General features: G+C 37.6%; 2 protein-coding genes across 2 annotated transcripts in view; one reads left to right on the top strand and one right to left on the bottom strand.

Annotated features, from left to right (window-relative positions):
• LOC135205831 (transcription initiation factor TFIID subunit 8-like) overlaps positions 1 to 2,255 on the bottom strand; it is a 21,834-nt gene extending 19,579 nt beyond the window's left edge. The window contains exon 1 of the mRNA XM_064237082.1: positions 2,099 to 2,255. Coding sequence (XP_064093152.1) covers positions 2,099 to 2,255 — 157 coding nt within the window. The remainder of the gene's footprint in view (positions 1 to 2,098) is intronic.
• On the top strand, positions 2,250 to 19,656 carry LOC135205832 (glycine, alanine and asparagine-rich protein-like). Its single transcript, XM_064237083.1, has 4 exons — positions 2,250 to 2,385; positions 17,083 to 17,259; positions 17,983 to 18,020; positions 18,866 to 19,656. The coding sequence occupies exons 2-4, from the start codon at positions 17,220 to 17,222 to the stop codon at positions 19,556 to 19,558; spliced, it is 771 nt and encodes a 256-aa protein (XP_064093153.1). The 5' UTR covers positions 2,250 to 2,385; positions 17,083 to 17,219; the 3' UTR covers positions 19,559 to 19,656.

Genomic DNA, 19,656 nt, shown 5'->3' with positions numbered 1-19,656 from the left:
CCAGAGGTCTGACCATTGATCCTGCGGTGCACACCCCGATCAATCGGACAGAGGCTTGGATCCCTCCCTCGCTCTTACGACCAGGGAGGCTTCCAAGGTTGGGCGAACACCAGTCTGTTCACAAAAGCTCAGATTCCACCCACCAAGAAGTGAGTCTTCCTATTGTAAAAGGACCGAAGGTTTGTATGCCGTGTCGAACAACAAATGACAATTTGTCCAAAATTGCATTTTTCCTAACTATACAAACCTGAGGTCCTTTTACACACCCTAGCCCCACCAACCTCATGCCACCCCCTCACTCTGCAGGTTTTTGCTTGGGCCAAAAGCAAAAGTGATTTGTTTACCTCCCAGTCGCGCGCGCGCGCCTGTCGGACAAGCAGTTAACTACCGAACCCCTTGTTCGAAAGCTTACGACCTATCCAGCTGCCGCTAGTACCTTCCTATTGTAAAAGGACCTCAGGTTTGTATAGTTAGGAAAAATGCAATTTTGGACAAATTGTCATTTCAATTTCATTCATTAGCTAAAGAATGTCAGAAACGTTCATAAGACGTATGACAACATAGGAAAATAATATTTTGAAGCCCAAAATGCAATAAAACTGAATACAACTGGGCCGCATGATTCGGTAACTACCAGTCTATGTGAAATATGGGTGCCATGCTTAGTATTAACCCCTTGGAGATTAATGTGAAAGCATGAAAAAGATGGTAAATATCATAAACATAAACAGAGGACATAAAAATGAACAAAATCAAATAAAAAGTGGTAAATATCAAGATTGGTGGCTAGCAAGAACCAACCCACAGTAGCCTATTCTCCAGTTTTACCACAAAATGCAATACATAGGGTAAACGAACAAACAGCCACCATTTCACTTGAAATGACCACTTTTTTTTTCACTAGATACTTAATTGGTGAAACAAAAATACAATTACATCTTTAAGTGTTTCAATCTTTTGAATGGTATGCTTAAGGATGTCATTGTATTGTTGTTTCACCAATTAAATATTGAATGGAAAAAAAATTGTCATTTCAAGTGAAATATTAGCCATTTAGTCATTTACCCTAATGGTCTGAAGTCAAATAATATCGTATTCAATCGTTACTCATTAGCGAGGAGCCCTCGCTCGATGGCTGGTCACCACTGGGCTTGTAAGTGAACCTGATTAACCCTAACATGCCCTAGGATACCTAGGTAATGCTTGTTTGAATTATGTTTTGTGTCTCATAAAAAATGACCCATGAGGGTATTTTGTAATGAAGGGAATCATTAATTAGTTAGAGGGGGGGGCATACAGGGGGGTACAAAGCCCTCACCCTGGCTAGGTTAGAGCACAGCTCACAAGGTTAGGTTGAGGTAGCAAGCAGCGTAGGGGTCACATATTACTTTGCACCCATCCCCCGACTAGGAATTAGTTAAAAGGGGGGCACAAAGCCCTCCCTTGGCCAGGCCAGGTTAGGGCACAGCATACAAGGTTAGGTACAGTAGGTTACATTGGGGTAGCATGCAGAGTAGGGGTCTCAAATTACTTTGGGGGTTTCGGGAGGAGGGGGGCACAAAACCCTCCCCCTGGCTAGGTTAGGTTAGGGTACATCATCCAAGGTTAGGGACAGTAGGTTAGGTTGGGATAACGCGCAGCGTAGGGGTCACAATTTACTTTAAGGTAGATCTAGGGTACTTATCCACGGCCTAGATTATGGCAGTTGCGGTTTTACTATGCAGTTTTACCTACTGAACAAGAATTTTAAGTAAAATTTATTCGGACTACTGTAATTAACCCCCCAGGGGCCAGTACTAAACATGGCGAAATACATTGGACGGCCCCCAATCCCTAGCGGATGTCATATCCGCGGTTATGTTCCTTGCAGTCCGTGCGGACTGCTTCTGTAGAAATACCTACTTTAGGGAGGGTTCGGGAGGAGGAAGGGGGTACCGCCCCCCTCTCCCCGTCCAAGGTTAGGTTAGATAAAGGGACGTCTGATTAAGTCCTACAACATCCCTGGACCCCTACCTAATTTGCATTATCCCCCATCCCCCCAAAAACCCACAGCCCCAAACGGCTTCGTCCCCAAAAGGGGGCGGGGCATAATACCTACAGCTCGTCAACATCTCGACGAGCGTCCCAACGGCGGCCTTGTCCCCGGACTGGAACCCAGTCTCCTGCAGGACGGCGCAGACGACGGACGCCAGGATCTTCCTCCTCGGGTTGGAGCTGGTTCCTATCTCCGTGACCCCTGGGGCTATCATCGCCATTTTCCTCCGGTTCCCTTAACTTCCAAGGGTGTATATTGAGTTATAGGACGAAGAAGAAGGAGTTTTTGCTGAAGTCCTTCCCCAAAGATTTCGTTGTGTGGCTTGACAACTGCCCTTGTAGTAGTAATACGTAACTTAAATCTCTGTAACGGCTCTCTGCTTCTTTCTATTTAGCTATATTATTATTATTATTATTATATTATTATTTATGATTATATTATTAATTATTATATGATGATTATGATTATTAATTATTATTATGATTATTATTATCGTATTATTATTAGAAGGTAAGGATTCTAGTACATACCCATTTCAGCTTAACTTTCCTGGCTATACCAATACTTTTGAAGACCATTTCCAGCCAGTAAATTATAACAAAATGTTAATTTGTTTATTTGTATTATTTAAATCTGTCTCATCTATATTATCACACACATGATAACCTGGTATGTTCATGTACTGCTTTTTTCTGATTCCTATACCCTTTTAGGACATGGCATTTAGTAATTTCTTTTAATATTTTTCTCCATAGTTGTTACGTCATTCTTAGTTTTAAATCTACCTCACTCAAGCGCTCATAATTTTAAAAGTTCTAAGACGTCCGTCTTTTTTTCAAATCTGTCTATGGCAATCTCAGTTTAAATTTTATACTCTGAAACATCTAGTCTAAAACGTAGGTTAATTTAACACCTGTCATTGATTTATACTGAAAAAATAATCACTTGGATTATTCTAAAACTCAAATTAGTGACCTCACCTGTCTTTGTCTTTGAATGCTAAGCAGATATAGACTGACAAATCCGAAGATGCAGTAATGCCTTGATGAAATATCACATGATAAAATGACCAGCTAGGACAATCCTTCGTAGTTCAAAGAATCAATTTTAATTGATGGCATTATTTGCGACTAGACTACTTTCTAACAATATTCTGAATTTGTCTATATATCCCTATTCTTTCCATTAAAACACCATATTCTTTGGAAGCTTGAATTTCAGGTCAATGATCCTGTGGGCTTCATATATGAATAGGGTTCATTTCTTAACAAGACTGACAGGATATATACCTGTTCACTGAAATGCTTAGATAGGAAATAGGAGTTGTATTTATAACTGGAGGGTGCCTTAAAGATCAGGTAAAGTGTGTTCTTGGGATCCAAGTTATATATAGCTATTTCATATATATAACTTCATTTTCAATCCTCTCTAGTACGAAAACAAGAAAGAATGGTCCAAGCCGTTAGTATTTCATCCCTTTTTATTTCTTCTGGGAATGAACCCTTTGAATATTTATAAAAAAAATACTAATATAAAGGTGAGAGTCTTTTGACCTCTGGATTGAAAAGAATCGATTTCTAGTTTATTGTTGATTTCATCAGGTAGCCCTCATCTATTTCATGTCTCCTATTGTAATTTGAATAAAAAAGTCTATATCAAGTAGTTATTACATAATCAGCGCGTCACGAAGCACTCGATGTCATGAAAAAGTTTTTTCTCATTTGACTGTAACTATTTGTGGTCTTTTGTAATTTACCATAGTGCACCTTGAAAAATCTGTATTTTACATTTTCTTTGAAGACCAATTCTCGTTTTCTATCTTAAAGCGTCTTCAGAAACTTAAAAATTCCACACTATAGCTTTGGAAATCATCAGAGAAGGTAGTATTCATTCGTATTTTTAAAAAATATAAGTGTCTTTTTAAATATAAAATGATAATAAGAGATATGCATAAAGTGTCAGAGACAAGAACCAAGTGGTCAAAGTGGGTAATATTTCACAAATAAAAAAAAAGAAAGAAAGAAAAAAAAACGTGAACCAACAGATATAGTAAGCAAACCTATATGGCTGCTAGCTAGTGTCCCAAATTATTTATGAATGTTTTCGTGTTTGAAGTGTCATGCCGAACCTTATTTTTTCGTCAGTGAGTGTATCATATCTTTACAATTTTATTTCACGTTATAACTGCTTCTGTAAGCAAGCTAGCAAATTTCAACCCTTGAAGTGCAATACTTTAGTAGATTTGCAGTTATCATATGCATTTAGCTTTGTCATATCAGTGAGAAAGTATAAGTAATAAATATAGTAATATTACATTTTCATCTTGGATAAAAATGCTGCCATAATAGCAACGTTTTGATACGTTTTATCCATAGTAACACCTGGAAATATAAAGCTTTTTATTATTATTATTATTTTAATTTTTTTTTTTTTTTTTTTTTTTGCTCTATCACAGTCCTCCAATTCGACCGGGTGGTATTTATAGTGTGGGGTTCCGGGTTGCATCCTGCCTCCTTAGGAGTCCATCACTTTTCTTACTATGTGTGCCGTTTCTAGGATCACACTCTTCTGCATGAGTCCTGGAGCTACTTCAGGCCTCTAGTTTTTTTCTAGATTCCTTTTCAGGGATCTTGGGATCGTGCCTAGTGCTCCTATGATCATGGGTACGATTTCCACTGGCATATCCCATATCCTTCTTATTTCTATTTTCAGATCTTGATACTTATCCATTTTTTCCCTCTCTTTCTCTTCAACTCTGGTGTCCCATGGTATTGCGACATCAATGAGTGATACTTTCTTCTTGACTTTGTCAATCAACGTCACGTCTGGTCTGTTTGCACGTATCACCCTATCCATTCTGATACCATAGTCCCAGAGGATCTTTGCGTGATCGTTTTCTATCACTCCCTCAGGTTGGTGCTCGTACCACTTATTACTGCAAGGTAGCTGACGTTTCTTGCACAGGCTCCAGTGGAGGGCTTTTGCCACTGAATCATGCCTCTTTTTGTACTGGTTCTGTGCAAGTGCCGGGCATTCACTGCTATGTGGTTTATGGTTTCATTTTTCGTATTGCACTTCCTACATATGGGAGAGATGTTATTTCCGTCTATCGTTCTTTGAACATATCTGGTTCTTAGGGCCTGATCTTGTGCCGCTGTTATCATTCCTTCAGTTTCCTTCTTTAGCTCTCCCCTCTGTAGCCATTGCCAATTGTCATCGCTTGCTAGTTCTTTAGTCTGTCTCATGTATTGTCCGTGCATTGGTTTGTTGTGCCAGTCCTCTGTTTCTGTCTGTCTTTTTTCCTGTCTCTGTATATTTCTGGGTCTTCGTCTACTTTTATTAGTCCTTCTTCCCATGCACTCTTTAGCCACTCGTCTTCACTGGCTTTCAGATTATTGCCCCAGTTGCTCTGTTTTCGATGTTTGACGCAGTCCTCTATACTTAGTAGTCCTCTCCCTCCTTCCTTTCGTGTTATGTATAGTCTGTCCGTATTTGCTCTTGGGTGTAGTGCTTTGTGTATTGTCATATGTTTCCTGGTTTTTCTGATCTATGCTGCGGAGTTCTGCCTTCGTCCATTCCACTATTCTGGCTGCGCTGTATTTTGATTACTGGCACTGCCCATGTGTTTATGGCTTTTATCATATTTCCGTCATTGAGTTTTGACTTGAGTATCGACTTGAGTCTCTGCATATATTCTTTCCTGATCGTGTCCTTCATCTCTTGGTGTTTTATATCCCCTCCTTCCATTATTCCCAGGGGGGGTAAAAATTTGTATCCTGTCTCATCTATGTGTTTGATGTTGCTCCCATCTGGTATTTCTTTATCCCTTCAGTTCTCGTTACTTTGCCTTTTGTATGTTGACTAAGGCGCATTTTTCTATTCCAAACTCCATACTGATGTCCCCAGATACAATCCTTACAGTCTGGATTAGGGTATCTATTTCCTTGATGCTCTTACCATACAGCTTGATGTCGTCCATGAACATCAGATGGTTGATTCTGTTACCTCTTTTCTTGAGTTGGTACCATACAGCTTGATGTCGTCCATGAACATCAGATGGTTGATTCTGTTACCTCTTTTCTTGAGTTGGTACCCGGCATCCATCTTCTGTAGTACTTTTGTCATGGGAATCATGGCTACTACGAAGAGTAGTGGGGACAGTGAGTCGCCCTGGAAGATCCCTCTCCTGATATTAACCTCTGCTAATCTCTTATTCCAGAGCTTGTAAGTATTGTATTCCAGTTGCGCATTGTATTTTTGAGGAAGCTGATGGTGTTTTCCTCTGCCCCAATATATTTTCAGGCATTCTATTAGCCATGTGTGTGGTATCATGTCGAAGGCTTTCTTATAGTCCTATCCATGCCCATGCTTAGGTTGGCCCTTTTTCCTTCTCCTACTGTTCTTCATTACCATTTTGTCTATCAGGAGCTGGTCTTTTGTGCCCCTACACTTCCTTCTGCAGCCTTTCTGTTGGTGGGGGATGGTGTTTGTCTCCTCTAGGTAGTTGTATAGCCTTTCACTGATGATACCTGTTAGTAACTTCCACATTATTGGTAGGCAGGTGATAGGCCTGCAGTTACTGGCTATATTTCCCTTACTCTTGTCTTTTTGTACTAAGGATGTTCTTCCTGTGGTCATCCATTTGGGTGCATGGTGATTTTGAGATACAATGCCGGAGTTGTTCTGCTATTCGTGGGTGTAGGGCTTTATTGAAGTTTTCAGCCAGTTTTCCATGGACTTCATGTCGGGACTGCTTTCCAGTTTGGCATTTTCTTTAGTTGGTGTCTGACTGTGTCTGTCGTGATCTCTGTGAATCTTTGTTTTATTCTCCCTGTGTTTTCTTCTTCCTTGACTTCTGGAGCCATGTTGCATGTTTGTTGTGTGATACCGATTGCTCCATATGTTTTTTGCCCAGAGTCTCTTAACTTGGTTCGGCTTCAGGCAATTTCTGGGTGATTGTCTTCCCCTCTTAGTTGGCTGTAATAGTCTTTTTTCTGGTTGGTTCCGAATAGTTTGTTCTGTTGGTATCCCTTATTCCTGTTCATGTACCGTTGGATCTTATGTGCTTTGGCCTTAAGCCTCTGTTTTACATCTTCTATTGTGTTTGTTTAGTCCCCTCTCTTGTACTTTGTATTTCTCGTTGAGTTCCTCCCTTGTTTTCTTGCTCTTAGCCTTCTTTCTGCCATCGCTTTCAGTTTACTCAAGTCAGATCTCATCACCATGATTTGCTTTTCCCAGGCGCCTTTTCCAAAGGAGGTTGCTGTTTTGGGTTTCTGTTGGGTTGGTTGTGCTGGTGGTGTTGGTGTTCGAATCCCATCAGTTCTGCTACTAATCTTGCTCCTGCATATGTCAAGTTATTTGTTTCTGTGATACTGGTGGTGTTTATTATGCCAATTATTTCATTGACCTCACTGTTTCTCCTTAATTTCTTGGTGTTGACTGAGGCCTTCATGGAGGGGATCTTTGTTCTCTCTGTATCTGGCTTCCATCCATTGTCTAATCTTTGCTACCCATTCCGTCCTCTCTGTTACTTCGTCGGTGTTTCTTCGTGTGTCGTTGTTTGATACTTCATCCTCCCTGTCGTCTTCTGTGGCATCGCCTCTCAGTTCGTTCTTCGTGTAATTCGTTGTCGTGTGACATTTCCCTTTCCAGTTCTCTTTCTGTTGGGGAGAGCCAGTTGTTTTTCTTTATGTTTCCTTACTTGGTCTGCCAGCCTCTGACTCTGTTTGGGGGAGGGGGGTGTTATTCCTCTCATTCCATATGATTGACCAATTCTTCTTCTATATCCTCTCTCCGTCGGGTTGCTTCTGATGTAGCATCTCCATATTTCCTTATTTTCTTCTTCTTGTCCATTTCTTCCTTTTTGCCTCTGTAGCTCCAATCTCAGGCTGTTGATTACTGGTCGTTGTGGTGATCAGTTGCTGGATGACGACCTCCAAGTACCTGACCGTCTTCCCCTCAATTGGTTGGGGGTTTGAATACCTGTTGCCGCCGCCACGAAGCTCCTCTGTTGCCAGAGGTTCCATTTACGTCGTTGTCGTTTATTCCTTCATTTCTTTCCATCATTGCTGAGTTTTGCTATTTAACCCATAGCTGGACCCTACCCCATCAGGGATAGGTACTCATTTACAGCTGAGTAGACTGAGGAAATTATGGTAAAGATCCTTTCCCAAGGAATCAACGCCGAGGAGAGCGGTCACCCATCCAACGACTGACCAGCCCCAATGTTGCTTAACTTGACTTAAGTCTATTATTATTATTATTATTATTATTAATGAAATGGCAGGACATAAACTGAGATCTGCGGAAGACAAAGAGAGTTAGTATTGCAAATGAGACTGTAAAAGAATATAAATGGTGAAAAGAAGGAAACGAATTAAGTACAAGAAAGGCCGTAATAACTATATATACCAAGGCCACAATAATGTGCTGGAAGTAAAATATAACTTTAAAAGTAAAAAAACGAAATAGTGAGCTGTGAATAATGTGGGATGAATTGAGGACCACATACTCGAATTGAGGACCACATACTCAAGTACAAATGCTCCCATGGGATAAAAATATAGAAAATAAGCCAAGATCTTTATTAAAAGTAACCGAGAACCAGGGTGCAGTCCACTTAATGCCAATTTTTTCCAGTAAAGAACGTACCCATAAAGGCTAACTTTAAACTCGCTTAAACTAATAAGTTAACGTCAAATCCATGACGTCACGGACACTAGAAAAACTCTTCTGACAAAATTCAATTTTGAGTTCAAAAACAGACAAATGGAAAATTTTTTGTATGAAGTAATATAAGATATAATATTTTCAATTAATTGCTTACTATAAATGTTATATTTAGGGAAATCATGACTCCATATTAAGAATTTCGATAAATACAATTTGGCAGCAAACAAAGCCGGAGACCTCGACGATAATAATATTTTCCCATATTCTTAATTTAAATTAGTATTTATATCTCTTCTATATATAAAATTTAAGTAACATATTTTAATCTTAATCATTTATACTTTAATAGGATTGTTATGAGCACTCGTTTATTTTTATAAGACTTTAATTAAATGAAAATGAGCACATGTAAACAGTGAGTGGTAGTTGACAAACGTAAAAAAGTTCTAAAATGTGCTGACAATTCTGGGGGGAATCTTACGTATAAAATAAATAGAATACAACTTTAAAATCTTTTAAAATAATTGTTAAATCGAATTTATTTTTATGAAGATGGGTACCTATAAAATAAGTGACGTATGAGAGATTACAAAAAACGTTGATTTCTAAGGGTACTGAACGCTTTCATTTGCAACTACAGAACCTCTTTGTACACAATATTATCAGTTTGTCCACAACTTAATTTCAAGTTGGCAGAGTCAGTTGCTCTGCTCATCGCCACATGCAGTTGGCCATGCGTGAACATGGGTGACGGCAGAAACACACCAACACCATCCAAAATCTGGCCCTGCGACTTGTTTGCAATGAATGAGAAGGCCAGGTTGATGGGAAACTGCCTGCGCTGTAACTGGAATGGAAACTGGTTGTCCAAGGCATCAGAGGAATCTGGGGGATGAACAGACGTTTGCCGGTGTGAGGGCCCGTTGCTATCACTGCTTTGATGACGTGGGAGTTTAGCTCCATAACGGTGTACCTCGTTCCGTTGCAATGTCCATTGGCAGGATCGAAATTCCGAAGCAATATTACCGGGCAGTACTTCTTCACCGTTATTTTGTGCACTGGCAGTCCCGATGGATAAGTTATTCAAAAAATCTTGCGGATATTGATGATAATTTTCATCTTCTATTGTGTCTGAGCTGAAATATTCGCGACTTTCTCCGGGGAAGTTGTACAGAAATTATGTATGAAAAATCGTAAAGTAACTAAATCTACGGGAATAACCAGCCTCGTTTCACGGCCAGAAACAGCTCCGTTTCAAGGAATCCCTTCTCACCCCCACCTCCTACAAAGGAGGGGGGTAGGTTGGATGAAACCCCATTACAAACCATCTTAGGGGTCCCCACCATAACCCTGCCAAGTTTCATGCCCATCTGACTAGCCGTTTGGCCGTGATTGAATGACAGACAGACAGACATTACGCCCATTATTATTATTATTATTATTATTATTATTATTATTATTATTATTATTATTATTATTATTCAGAAAGTGAGACCTATTCATATGGAACAAACCCACCAAAGGGGCCACTGACTTGACATTCAAGCTTCCAAAGAATATTATGGTGTTCATTTGTAAGGAGTAACAGGAGTTGATACATAATACAACAAGACGTCAGTTATTAGAACAGAAAAAAGGAATTCACAAACCCATAAATAAATAAATAGAAATATATGTAAATTACAATGTATTGCGTCTCTTAAGGATATAATTCCTTCCTGATACATTCATGAATCAGGTCTGTAGTGTATTATGTTCATCGTTGGATGCAAACATGACTGAGTTATTATTATTATTATTATTATTATTATTATTATTATTATTATTTTATTATTATTATTGTTCAGGAGACGAACCCTATTCATATGGAACAAGCCCACCAGAGGGGCCGCTGACTAGAAATTCAAGCTTCCAAAGAATAGTACGGTATTCATTTAAAAAAGAAAAAGCAACAGAAAGTAAAAGGGAATACAGAAAGATGTGAAAGTTCATAATAACTAATCTCTTTTCTAAACGTTTGAGATTTTCAGTCAGCAATTCCTTTATCTGATTAAGAGATTTACATGGGTCATCTGGTATTACAACTTATTGAACATAACACCATGAAAACAGCCATGATATCTCTGATACTTTGTAAAGTACACGAGACTGCGACGTTTAAATTTCATACATAGTTCTCCTAAACGACAGAAATCATAAGAAACGTTATTGGGTGAATCTTAAGAAAAGGAGAGATCTGATTCCACTGTATACTATTACAAAAAATAGAACCTTAGTGTAGATAATATATATTTTTGATTAGTTTATTTCAATGGAACTGTTTCTAACTTTGCAACAGCTTCTTGTTTTGGGTGATATTGGTTTTCTTTATTTTTGTGTACCAGCATACACACATACACACACTTTATATATTATATATTTACAATTTCACAATAGAAACAGTTTGTACTTGTGAATAGCAATTTGTACTGAAGATCATTCAGGCTCCAGGGTATTTTGGCCTGTCACAGACGGATTTCTGTCTGCCTGTCCACGAAGTAACAGACGAATTAGATAAAGACTTACTTCAATTTTTTTAACTTTGATAAAAGAAACATTAAAGTTTATGTGGATTTTGTTTGAAAAGTAAGTACCATTATACTGGTGTGCATCAGCATCTATCGTCAAAACTGCACATGCCCGATGACTTGTAAGTTACCTGGAGTTACCTCTTGGTGTCTCTGAATCATTTGATGTTAGTTTGTGCAACGGATGTTACCAGAGGTAATACCACAATTGCTGTTACCAGGGATCTTAAAAACACGAATTCCTATTATAGAGATGTTGGCATAAATACTGATACAAGACATGTTGTCATAGATGTTTTTGTCAGAGGTGTTAGCACGAATCCTTCTTGTAGAGATGTTGGCATAAATATTTATACAAGACATGCTATCATAAATATTGTTAAATATTGTTGGCAGAGCTGTTAACAAGAATCCTTCTTATAGAGATGTTGGCAAAAATACTGATACAAGACATGTTACATATAAATATATTGTCGCCAGAAGTGTTAAGACGAATCCTTCTTGTATAGATGTTGTCATAAATACTGATACAAGACATGTTATTATAAATATATTGTTGCAAATATTGTTAATACGAATCCTACTTGTATAGATGTCAGAGGTGTTAGCACGAATCCTTCTTGCAGAGATGTTGGCATAATTACTGATACAAGACATGTTATCATAAATATATTGTTGCCAGAAGTGTTAACACGAATCCTTCTTATTGAGATGTTGGCATAAATGCTGGTACAAGACATGTTCTCATAAATATTGTTACCAGAGTATCCTTTCGATTCACGACTTAGGGACAGTGGATATAAGGATTTAGGAAAGACCTCATCCTCTGTCTCCAGTCCTTGGGTCTTGAGAAAGTATAAGTCACGTCGACTATATACTTTCAACACGAGAGCTGTTTGGTGTTTCTGGAGCTTAATTCATTATTGTTGGCGGGTCTCTGGTCTTTGTGGGGCTTCAACTGGTTCCTCAGTATACAATGCATGAAGTGGGCCACCTCATTGAATCTCAGATTGGAATGTAACGCCTCTTTTGGAGAGTGTTTTCAGGGCCGAAAATTGAGTAAAATGCATTCTTTTTGTAATGACTCATTAATTTCTTCTCCACCAATCTTTCCCCATTTCCAGCCCGTCTCTTTGTCTGTCTGTCTCTGCGTGATTTTAATCTCTCTCTCTCTCTCTCTCTCTCTCTCTCTCTCTCTCTCTCTCTCTCTCTCTCTCTCTCTCTCGGTTAACTACGGGTCTCTCAGTCTGGAATCTACACTCAAACCAATAAAGAGATCTCCCTTATCAAAAATTTCCCCAGGAATCGCCTAAGGACGCCATTATTACTCTGTATTTACTGGTTATCTATAGTTTAGGAGCTGGTTAGCCCTAGCATCGTCAGAATGGATTTACACTTCATAAACGCTACCGTTCTTATCTGAATACATCATCTCTTTTCATTCGTTGTCAAGTGGTAGTCAATGAACCGTATCAGGGCTATCAATATACCAACCAAGACTTGATGGCATACTTTTTTTATATGTTTCCTGTTTTGCATTTTTACGTAAGTTATGGCATAGAAACAAGTAGACAGGAAGTTTACAAGAGATTTTTTTAATCTTTATAATTGACGCTTGCAAAGAGGCAGTGAAAGTAATCTACTTTACTCACGTTTTGAGATCTCTGCCAAGTGAGACCGAATCCAAGTAAGAATGTCACGTGTAAAAAAAAAGTCACAGGAAAAAAAAGTCGCATTATTTTTTCCTATATATTGACCGCAAGGGTTTTAACCAGGTACGTATCCATCTTTGCAGAGTGTTTAGTGCAAGCCTATTGGGGTTACCGTAAAAAAATAAGCACAAGGCTGTAAATATCATAAAGATAGTGGCCTCCACTTTTTTTTTCCTGTGACTCTTTTTCCTAGCCAAAATTGTGACTTTTATTCCTAGACAAAATTGCGACTTTTTTCCTAGACAAAATTGGGACTTTCCTCCTAGACTGACATTTTTACTAGCCAACATTGTGAGTTTTTTCCTAGACAAAATTGTTACTTTTTTCCTAGCCAAAATTGTGATTTTTTTTCCTAGCCAAAAATGTAAGTTTTTCCCTAGACAAAATCGTGACTTTTTTCCTTAGCCAAAAATGTAATTCTTTTTCCTAGACAAAATTGTGACTTTTTTCCTTAGCCAAAATTGACTTTTTTCCTTAGCCAAAATTGTGACTTTTTTCCTAGCCAAATTGTGTTTTTTCCTAGCCAAAATTGTTACTCTTTCCTTGACAAAATTGCGATTTTTTCTTAGACAAAATTGTGACTTTTTCCTAGACAAAATTGTGACTTGTTTTCCTAGCCAAAATTGTGACTTTTTTCCTAGCCAAAATTGTGACTTTTTTTTCCTAGACTGACTTTTTTCCTTGTCCAAATTGTGACTTTTTTTTTCGCTAGCCAAAATTGTGACTTTTTTCCAAGCCAAAATTGTGACTTTTTTCCTAGACTGAGTTTTTTCTTGCCATATTTGTTACTTTTTTCCCTAGCCAAAATTGTGACTTTTTTCCTTAGGCAAAATTGTGAGTTTCTTCCTAGGCAAAACTGTGACTTTTTCCTAGACAATATTGCGACTTTTTTCCTGTGACTTTATTGCCGTTCACCATGAGACCATATCTCACTAAAGTCTTGAGTTTTATTTTTTGTATATTAGTCTAATTCATTTCCCATTTTAATTAGACATGTAGATGATTTAAAAATAATGTATAATGCATAATGGAATATATATTAGACTTGTAGATGATTTAAAAATAATGTATAATGAATATTAGAATGTATATTAATTATAAATTAATCTAAATAATTATAAATTATTTAAAAATAATTTATAATGTATAATGGAATATATATTAGACACGTAGATGATTTAAAAATAATGTATAATGCATAATGGAATATATATTAGACTCGTAGATGATTTAAAAATAATGTATAATGTATAATGGAGTATATATTATACTCGTAGATGATTTAAAATAACGTATAATGGAATATAAATTAGACTCGTAAATGATTTAATAATGGCATATATATTAGACACGTAGATGGTTTAAAAATAATGTACAATGGAATATATATTAAACACAGACGATTTAAAAATAATGAATAATGCATAATGGAATATGAATATTAGACTCGTAGATGATTTACAAATAATATATAATGCATAATGGAATACATATTAGACTCGTAGATGATTTAAAAATAATGTAAAATGTATAATGGAATATATATTAGACTCGTATATGATTTAATAATGGCATATATATTAGACACGTAGATGATTTAAAAATAATGCATAATGGAATATATATTAGACTCGTAGATGGTTTAAAAATAATGGATAATGTATAAAGGAATATATATTAGACACGTAGATGATTTAAAAATAATGTATAATGTATAATGGAATATATATTAGACTCGTAGATGATTTAAAATAATGTATCATGTATTACGGAATATAGCACGTAGATGATTTAAATATAATGTATAATGGAATATATATTAGACTCGTAGATGATTTAAAAATAATGTATAATGGAATATATATTAGACTCGTAGATGATTTAAAAATAATGTGTAATGTATAATGAAATATATATTAGACACGTAGATGATTTAAAAATAATGTATAATGTATAATATCATATATATTAGACACGTAGATGATTTAAAAACAATGTATAATGTATAATGGGATATATACGTTCTGTCTCCAGGATAGACGATGTTAGGTCACATTAGCGAGATGCATAATGGAATATGAATATTAGACTCGTAGATGATTTAAAAATAATATATAAGCATAATGGAATGATAAACTCTAGATATAAAAATAATGTAAATGGAATATAATTATTAGACTCGTAGATTATTTTAATAATGGCATTATATTAAGAGACCTAGTGATTTTAAAAATAATAAAATAATGATAATGGTTATTTATTAATCTAGATGGTTTTAAAAGTAATGGATAATGTATAAAGGAATTATATATTAAGACAGTATAAATGATTTAAAAAAATGTATAATGTATAAGGGAATTATATAGACCTTCTTATGATTTAAAAAAATGTATTCCAGTATTTTTGGAATATAGCACGTATATGCTTTAAATATAAATGTTATAATGGAATATATATTATAACTCTGGATGGATTTAAAAATAATGTATAAAATGGAATAATATGTTAAGACCCGGTAGATTATTTTAAAAATAATTGTGTAAATGTATAATGAAAATAATTATATTAGCCACGTTAAGATGATTTAAAAAATAATGTATAATGTATAATATCATATATATTAGACACGTAGATGATTTAAAAACAATGTATAATGTATAATGGGATATATACGTTCTGTCTCCAGGATAGACGATGTTAGGTCACATTAGCGAGATCCAAATTTAATTCAACAACTAAGCTCTTTCTTCAAGACATTACGAATCGATTTGAAAGCTATAAAGACGTTTCAGATTAAATGATAAAAAAACCTGATGTACTGGAACAGCTGTTATTTATTGTCGTAAAAAACGTTTTAATTAAGACGATTACGACACGAAAACAACGGAATGAGAACTGGAATAAAGCGCTCGTCAATTGTTTTTCATTCGTTCTTTTCAGGAGACTGCGACACTTCCTGCGACAATCAGAGCTGTGTTCTTTTGTGTCAAGCCGCTGGGTACCTGAATGACAATTGCGTTAAATCCCCCCAACCCCCGCCCTTTGCCCCCCTTAACCCCCATTGAACGAATACTTTCCCCCAAAGGGGATTTTCAATCGACAGCGCTTTTACTCATTTGTCAGTAGTTGTCGAGTTTCTGCCGTTTTAGCTTTTTGTTCCGAGTCGCGGATCGAATATTGGGAAATAAAAGTAGAATGGATTGGAATATATAAGATTTAGGACAAATGTCAAGTGCTGGGGCACATGAGGTCATTCAGCTGAAAGGGAAACTGAAAGTAGAAAGGTTTGAAAGGTGTAATAGGAGGAAAACCTTTTGGAAATATTAGGAGAGGGTTCAGGAAAGTAAAATGGAATAAAAAGAATATGAACGGAGAGTATAGTAAAAGGAATGAAAGGGGTTGGAGCTAGGGGCCTAAGGGACGCTGCAAGGACCCTAAACCTAAAGTATTGCCTACATTCCACCTCATGAGGTGCACTGACGGCACTAACCCCTAGAGGGGAAGGAGAGAGATAGAAATTCTAAAGTATCGAAGTCTAAAGGGTTCATAAGCTGAACACCATCATGGTTTTTGAGTTTGTTGCTAAAAATGGCGACAGGAACCAGATACCAAGATGGAAAGCCAAGAATGGATTAAGATCGATTGTAGGATTACCTGAACTTTTTATTTTTTATTCTTTATCAATCTTACGTACGTCATTGAAGTTATAATTGAGTAAAGAAATTTGAAAATAAAATCATCATGGCTTCCAAGATGTCTCCAATTGTTAGACTAAGACAATTACTGTACACACATCTCTCTCTCTCTCTCTCTCTCTCTCTCTCTCTCTCTCTCTCTCTCTCAACATGCTTAATCATAAAAGAGATTAGTAGTCATTTTATAATTAGGTGGATAACTAGATGGTATAGTAAGGTAGTTAACAAGGACTTGCTAACATTACACCTATATATTTTTGCCTATAATTGACTTGGTGTTAAAGCAAGAATAGATAAAATCACTTTAAACTTTAAAAGAAAATATTGAAATATAAAACCAAATATAATCCGAGCTAATGTAACCTCACCCAAACCTAATCGAGACTCCTGGTTCCTCAGAGAGTGAATCCAAGAAAGTCGTTTCGTTGCCATGGCAACCGATGACGTCACACTTCTGAATCCCAACCTCGGCTGATGTATAAAAGGGGGCGGGAGTCTACAGGCAGCATCACTTCGGCCTCAGCAGCAGCCTCGCAGAATGGCCAGTTTGAAGATCTTCTTTGCCGTCCTCCTCCTTGGTGAGTCGCTTTGAATTGATGTCGAATGAAAGAATCTTGAATACAGGAACGTCTCAACTTAATAGACCTTAAATTAAACGATTTCTGTACTTATCTGCAAAATTAATAATTATATTTTCCTTGGGTACTATTTCAGAGGTCATACATATTCAAACAGATCACCTAAATTGAATTCTAACCATGATACAGGTTAGTTTAGGTTAGGGACGACGCGGAATAGCTGCTAGATGTCAGATATCTATAAAAAAAATTCTATAATATAGGATTTCTGTTACTTACCAGACCTTGTCTGCTAAGCGGAGGTGCTTCGGTACCTATATTTTTCATTGGCTCTACCATCCAGTCGGAACAGTTTAGTACATAGTTACTATTTGTGTATACATCAGCATCAATGCCTATCAAGTTTTTCTTAATGGTAGCCTCACATCTATAGAAATAGTCTTAACTTTGTAATTGTTCGTCATTATTATTATTATTATTATTATTATTATTATTATTATTATTATTATTATTATTATTATTATTATTATTATTATTATTTGTTTTGGTCTATCACAGTCCTCCAATTCGACTGGGTGGTACTAATATAGTGTAGAGGGGTTCCGGGTTGCATCCTGCCTCCTTAGGAGTCCATCACTTTCCTCGCTATATGCGTCATTATTATTATTATTATTATTATTATTATTATTATTATTATTATTATTATTATTATTATTATTACAGGTCTTGCCGTCGCCCAGGACGTGGAAGAGCCAGAAAGAGTAAGTAACCAATCTCTTACAATGTTCATTTCAAGTCGATCATCTGACAGATGGACCACAGACATAACCTAGGAATTCCAGAGACATTTCAATATGAGACACCCGACACCAGACGTCGGGGAAATAGGCCTGACATTCCTTTTCTAAGCAAGAGTTTTTGTGTACGTTGATTTATTTCAGTTCCTAAAAAAAAGGGGATATTGACTATCGACTATCTATAAGTAGGGAAGCTCCTAAATGGAAAAAAAGGATATTAACTATCTTCAAAGTAGATCATCTGAAAGTCTAGATTTGATGTTTTTCCAGTTAGAAAGTACTAAAACTGGATCATCATCTTTTGCCACTATCTCTCTCTCTCTCTCTCTCTCTCTCTCTCTCTCTCTCTCGTCTCTCTCTCTCTCTCTCTCTCTCTCTCTCTCTCTCTCTCTCTCTCTCTCTCTCTCTCTCTCTGTGCTATTGCAATCCATCTTTCTTAGACACATTGATCCGAAGTCTCTTTTACTCGTCTTTATAAGAAAATGGAAATGTTACAGATCACGACAATTAGGTATTGATGATTTAAAATGACACAAGATTAAGAAAAAGGACTAAGCTTGAACGACCCAAGTACTGTTCTTGACCTGGAATTCTAGTGTTCTAGGTTATTATTTTTATAATTATTATTACTATTATTATTAAGAGGACGAACCCTATTCATATCGAACGAGCCCATCACCAAAAGGGCCACTGACCTTAAATTCTCCAAGCTTGCAAAGAATATTAAGGCGTCTATTCGAAATAATTAAAATAAAATAAAAAATGGAGATCAGTTACTAGGAAAAAGTCAACAAGCTTCCCTTCTACAGGAGAAACGAGGCGTCGGTGTCGGTGGAGGCTACAGCGGAGGACACGGAAGCGGAGGACACGGGAGTGGCGGATACAGCAGCGGCGGAGGAGGCTACGTCATCGTCGGTGCTGGAGGAGGAGGCGGTCACGGTCCCTCAGCCTCCGACATCGCCAACCAAGCAGCAAACCAGGCCACTGCTGCCGCTGCTGGCCTAGCAGGAGCAGCCCAGGCTGCCTATGGGTCAGCCGCCAGCAGGGCGGCTTCGGCAGCCTCGGCTGCTGCCCAGAAAGCGCTGGCTGCCACGTCGGGGAAGAAGGCCCAGGCTGCTCAGATCACCATAGCTGCCCAAGGGGCCCAAGCCGCAGCTTTCGCTGAGTCGCTCAAGGCTAAAGAAGCCGCAGCGGCTGAGCAGGAAGCCGAGAACACCTACAACTTAGCCGTGGCCACAGCCAACGACATCGCAGCCGCCCAGGCCGAGGCTGAAGCCGTGGCAGCCCAGACGGGCCAGGCGCTGCGCGCCGCTCGCCAGGTGCGCAACTCGCAGGCTTCCATGGCCTGGCAGGCGCAGCAGGCTGCCAATTCGCTCAACCAGCAGCAGAGCCTGGCCCTCAACGACCTGCAGGAGGCTGAGCAGGCAGCCGCTCAAGCGCAGGCTGCTGCTTCCAAGGCCATATCGAAGGCCAAAAGTGGCCATGGAGGATATGGACATTAAGACGAGGACTTTCGCAAATGTGTAATAACCTAAGGCTGTATAAACACGAACCATTATTATTATGTTGGTTAAATGCTAATTAAAGTACATTTAATATA

The sequence above is a fragment of the Macrobrachium nipponense genome, chromosome 24, assembly GCF_015104395.2.
Source record: "Macrobrachium nipponense isolate FS-2020 chromosome 24, ASM1510439v2, whole genome shotgun sequence".
NCBI lineage: Eukaryota > Metazoa > Arthropoda > Malacostraca > Decapoda > Palaemonidae > Macrobrachium > Macrobrachium nipponense.
The sequence above is the reverse complement of the archived record's forward strand: the minus strand, read 5'-3'. Positions and strand labels throughout refer to the sequence as shown.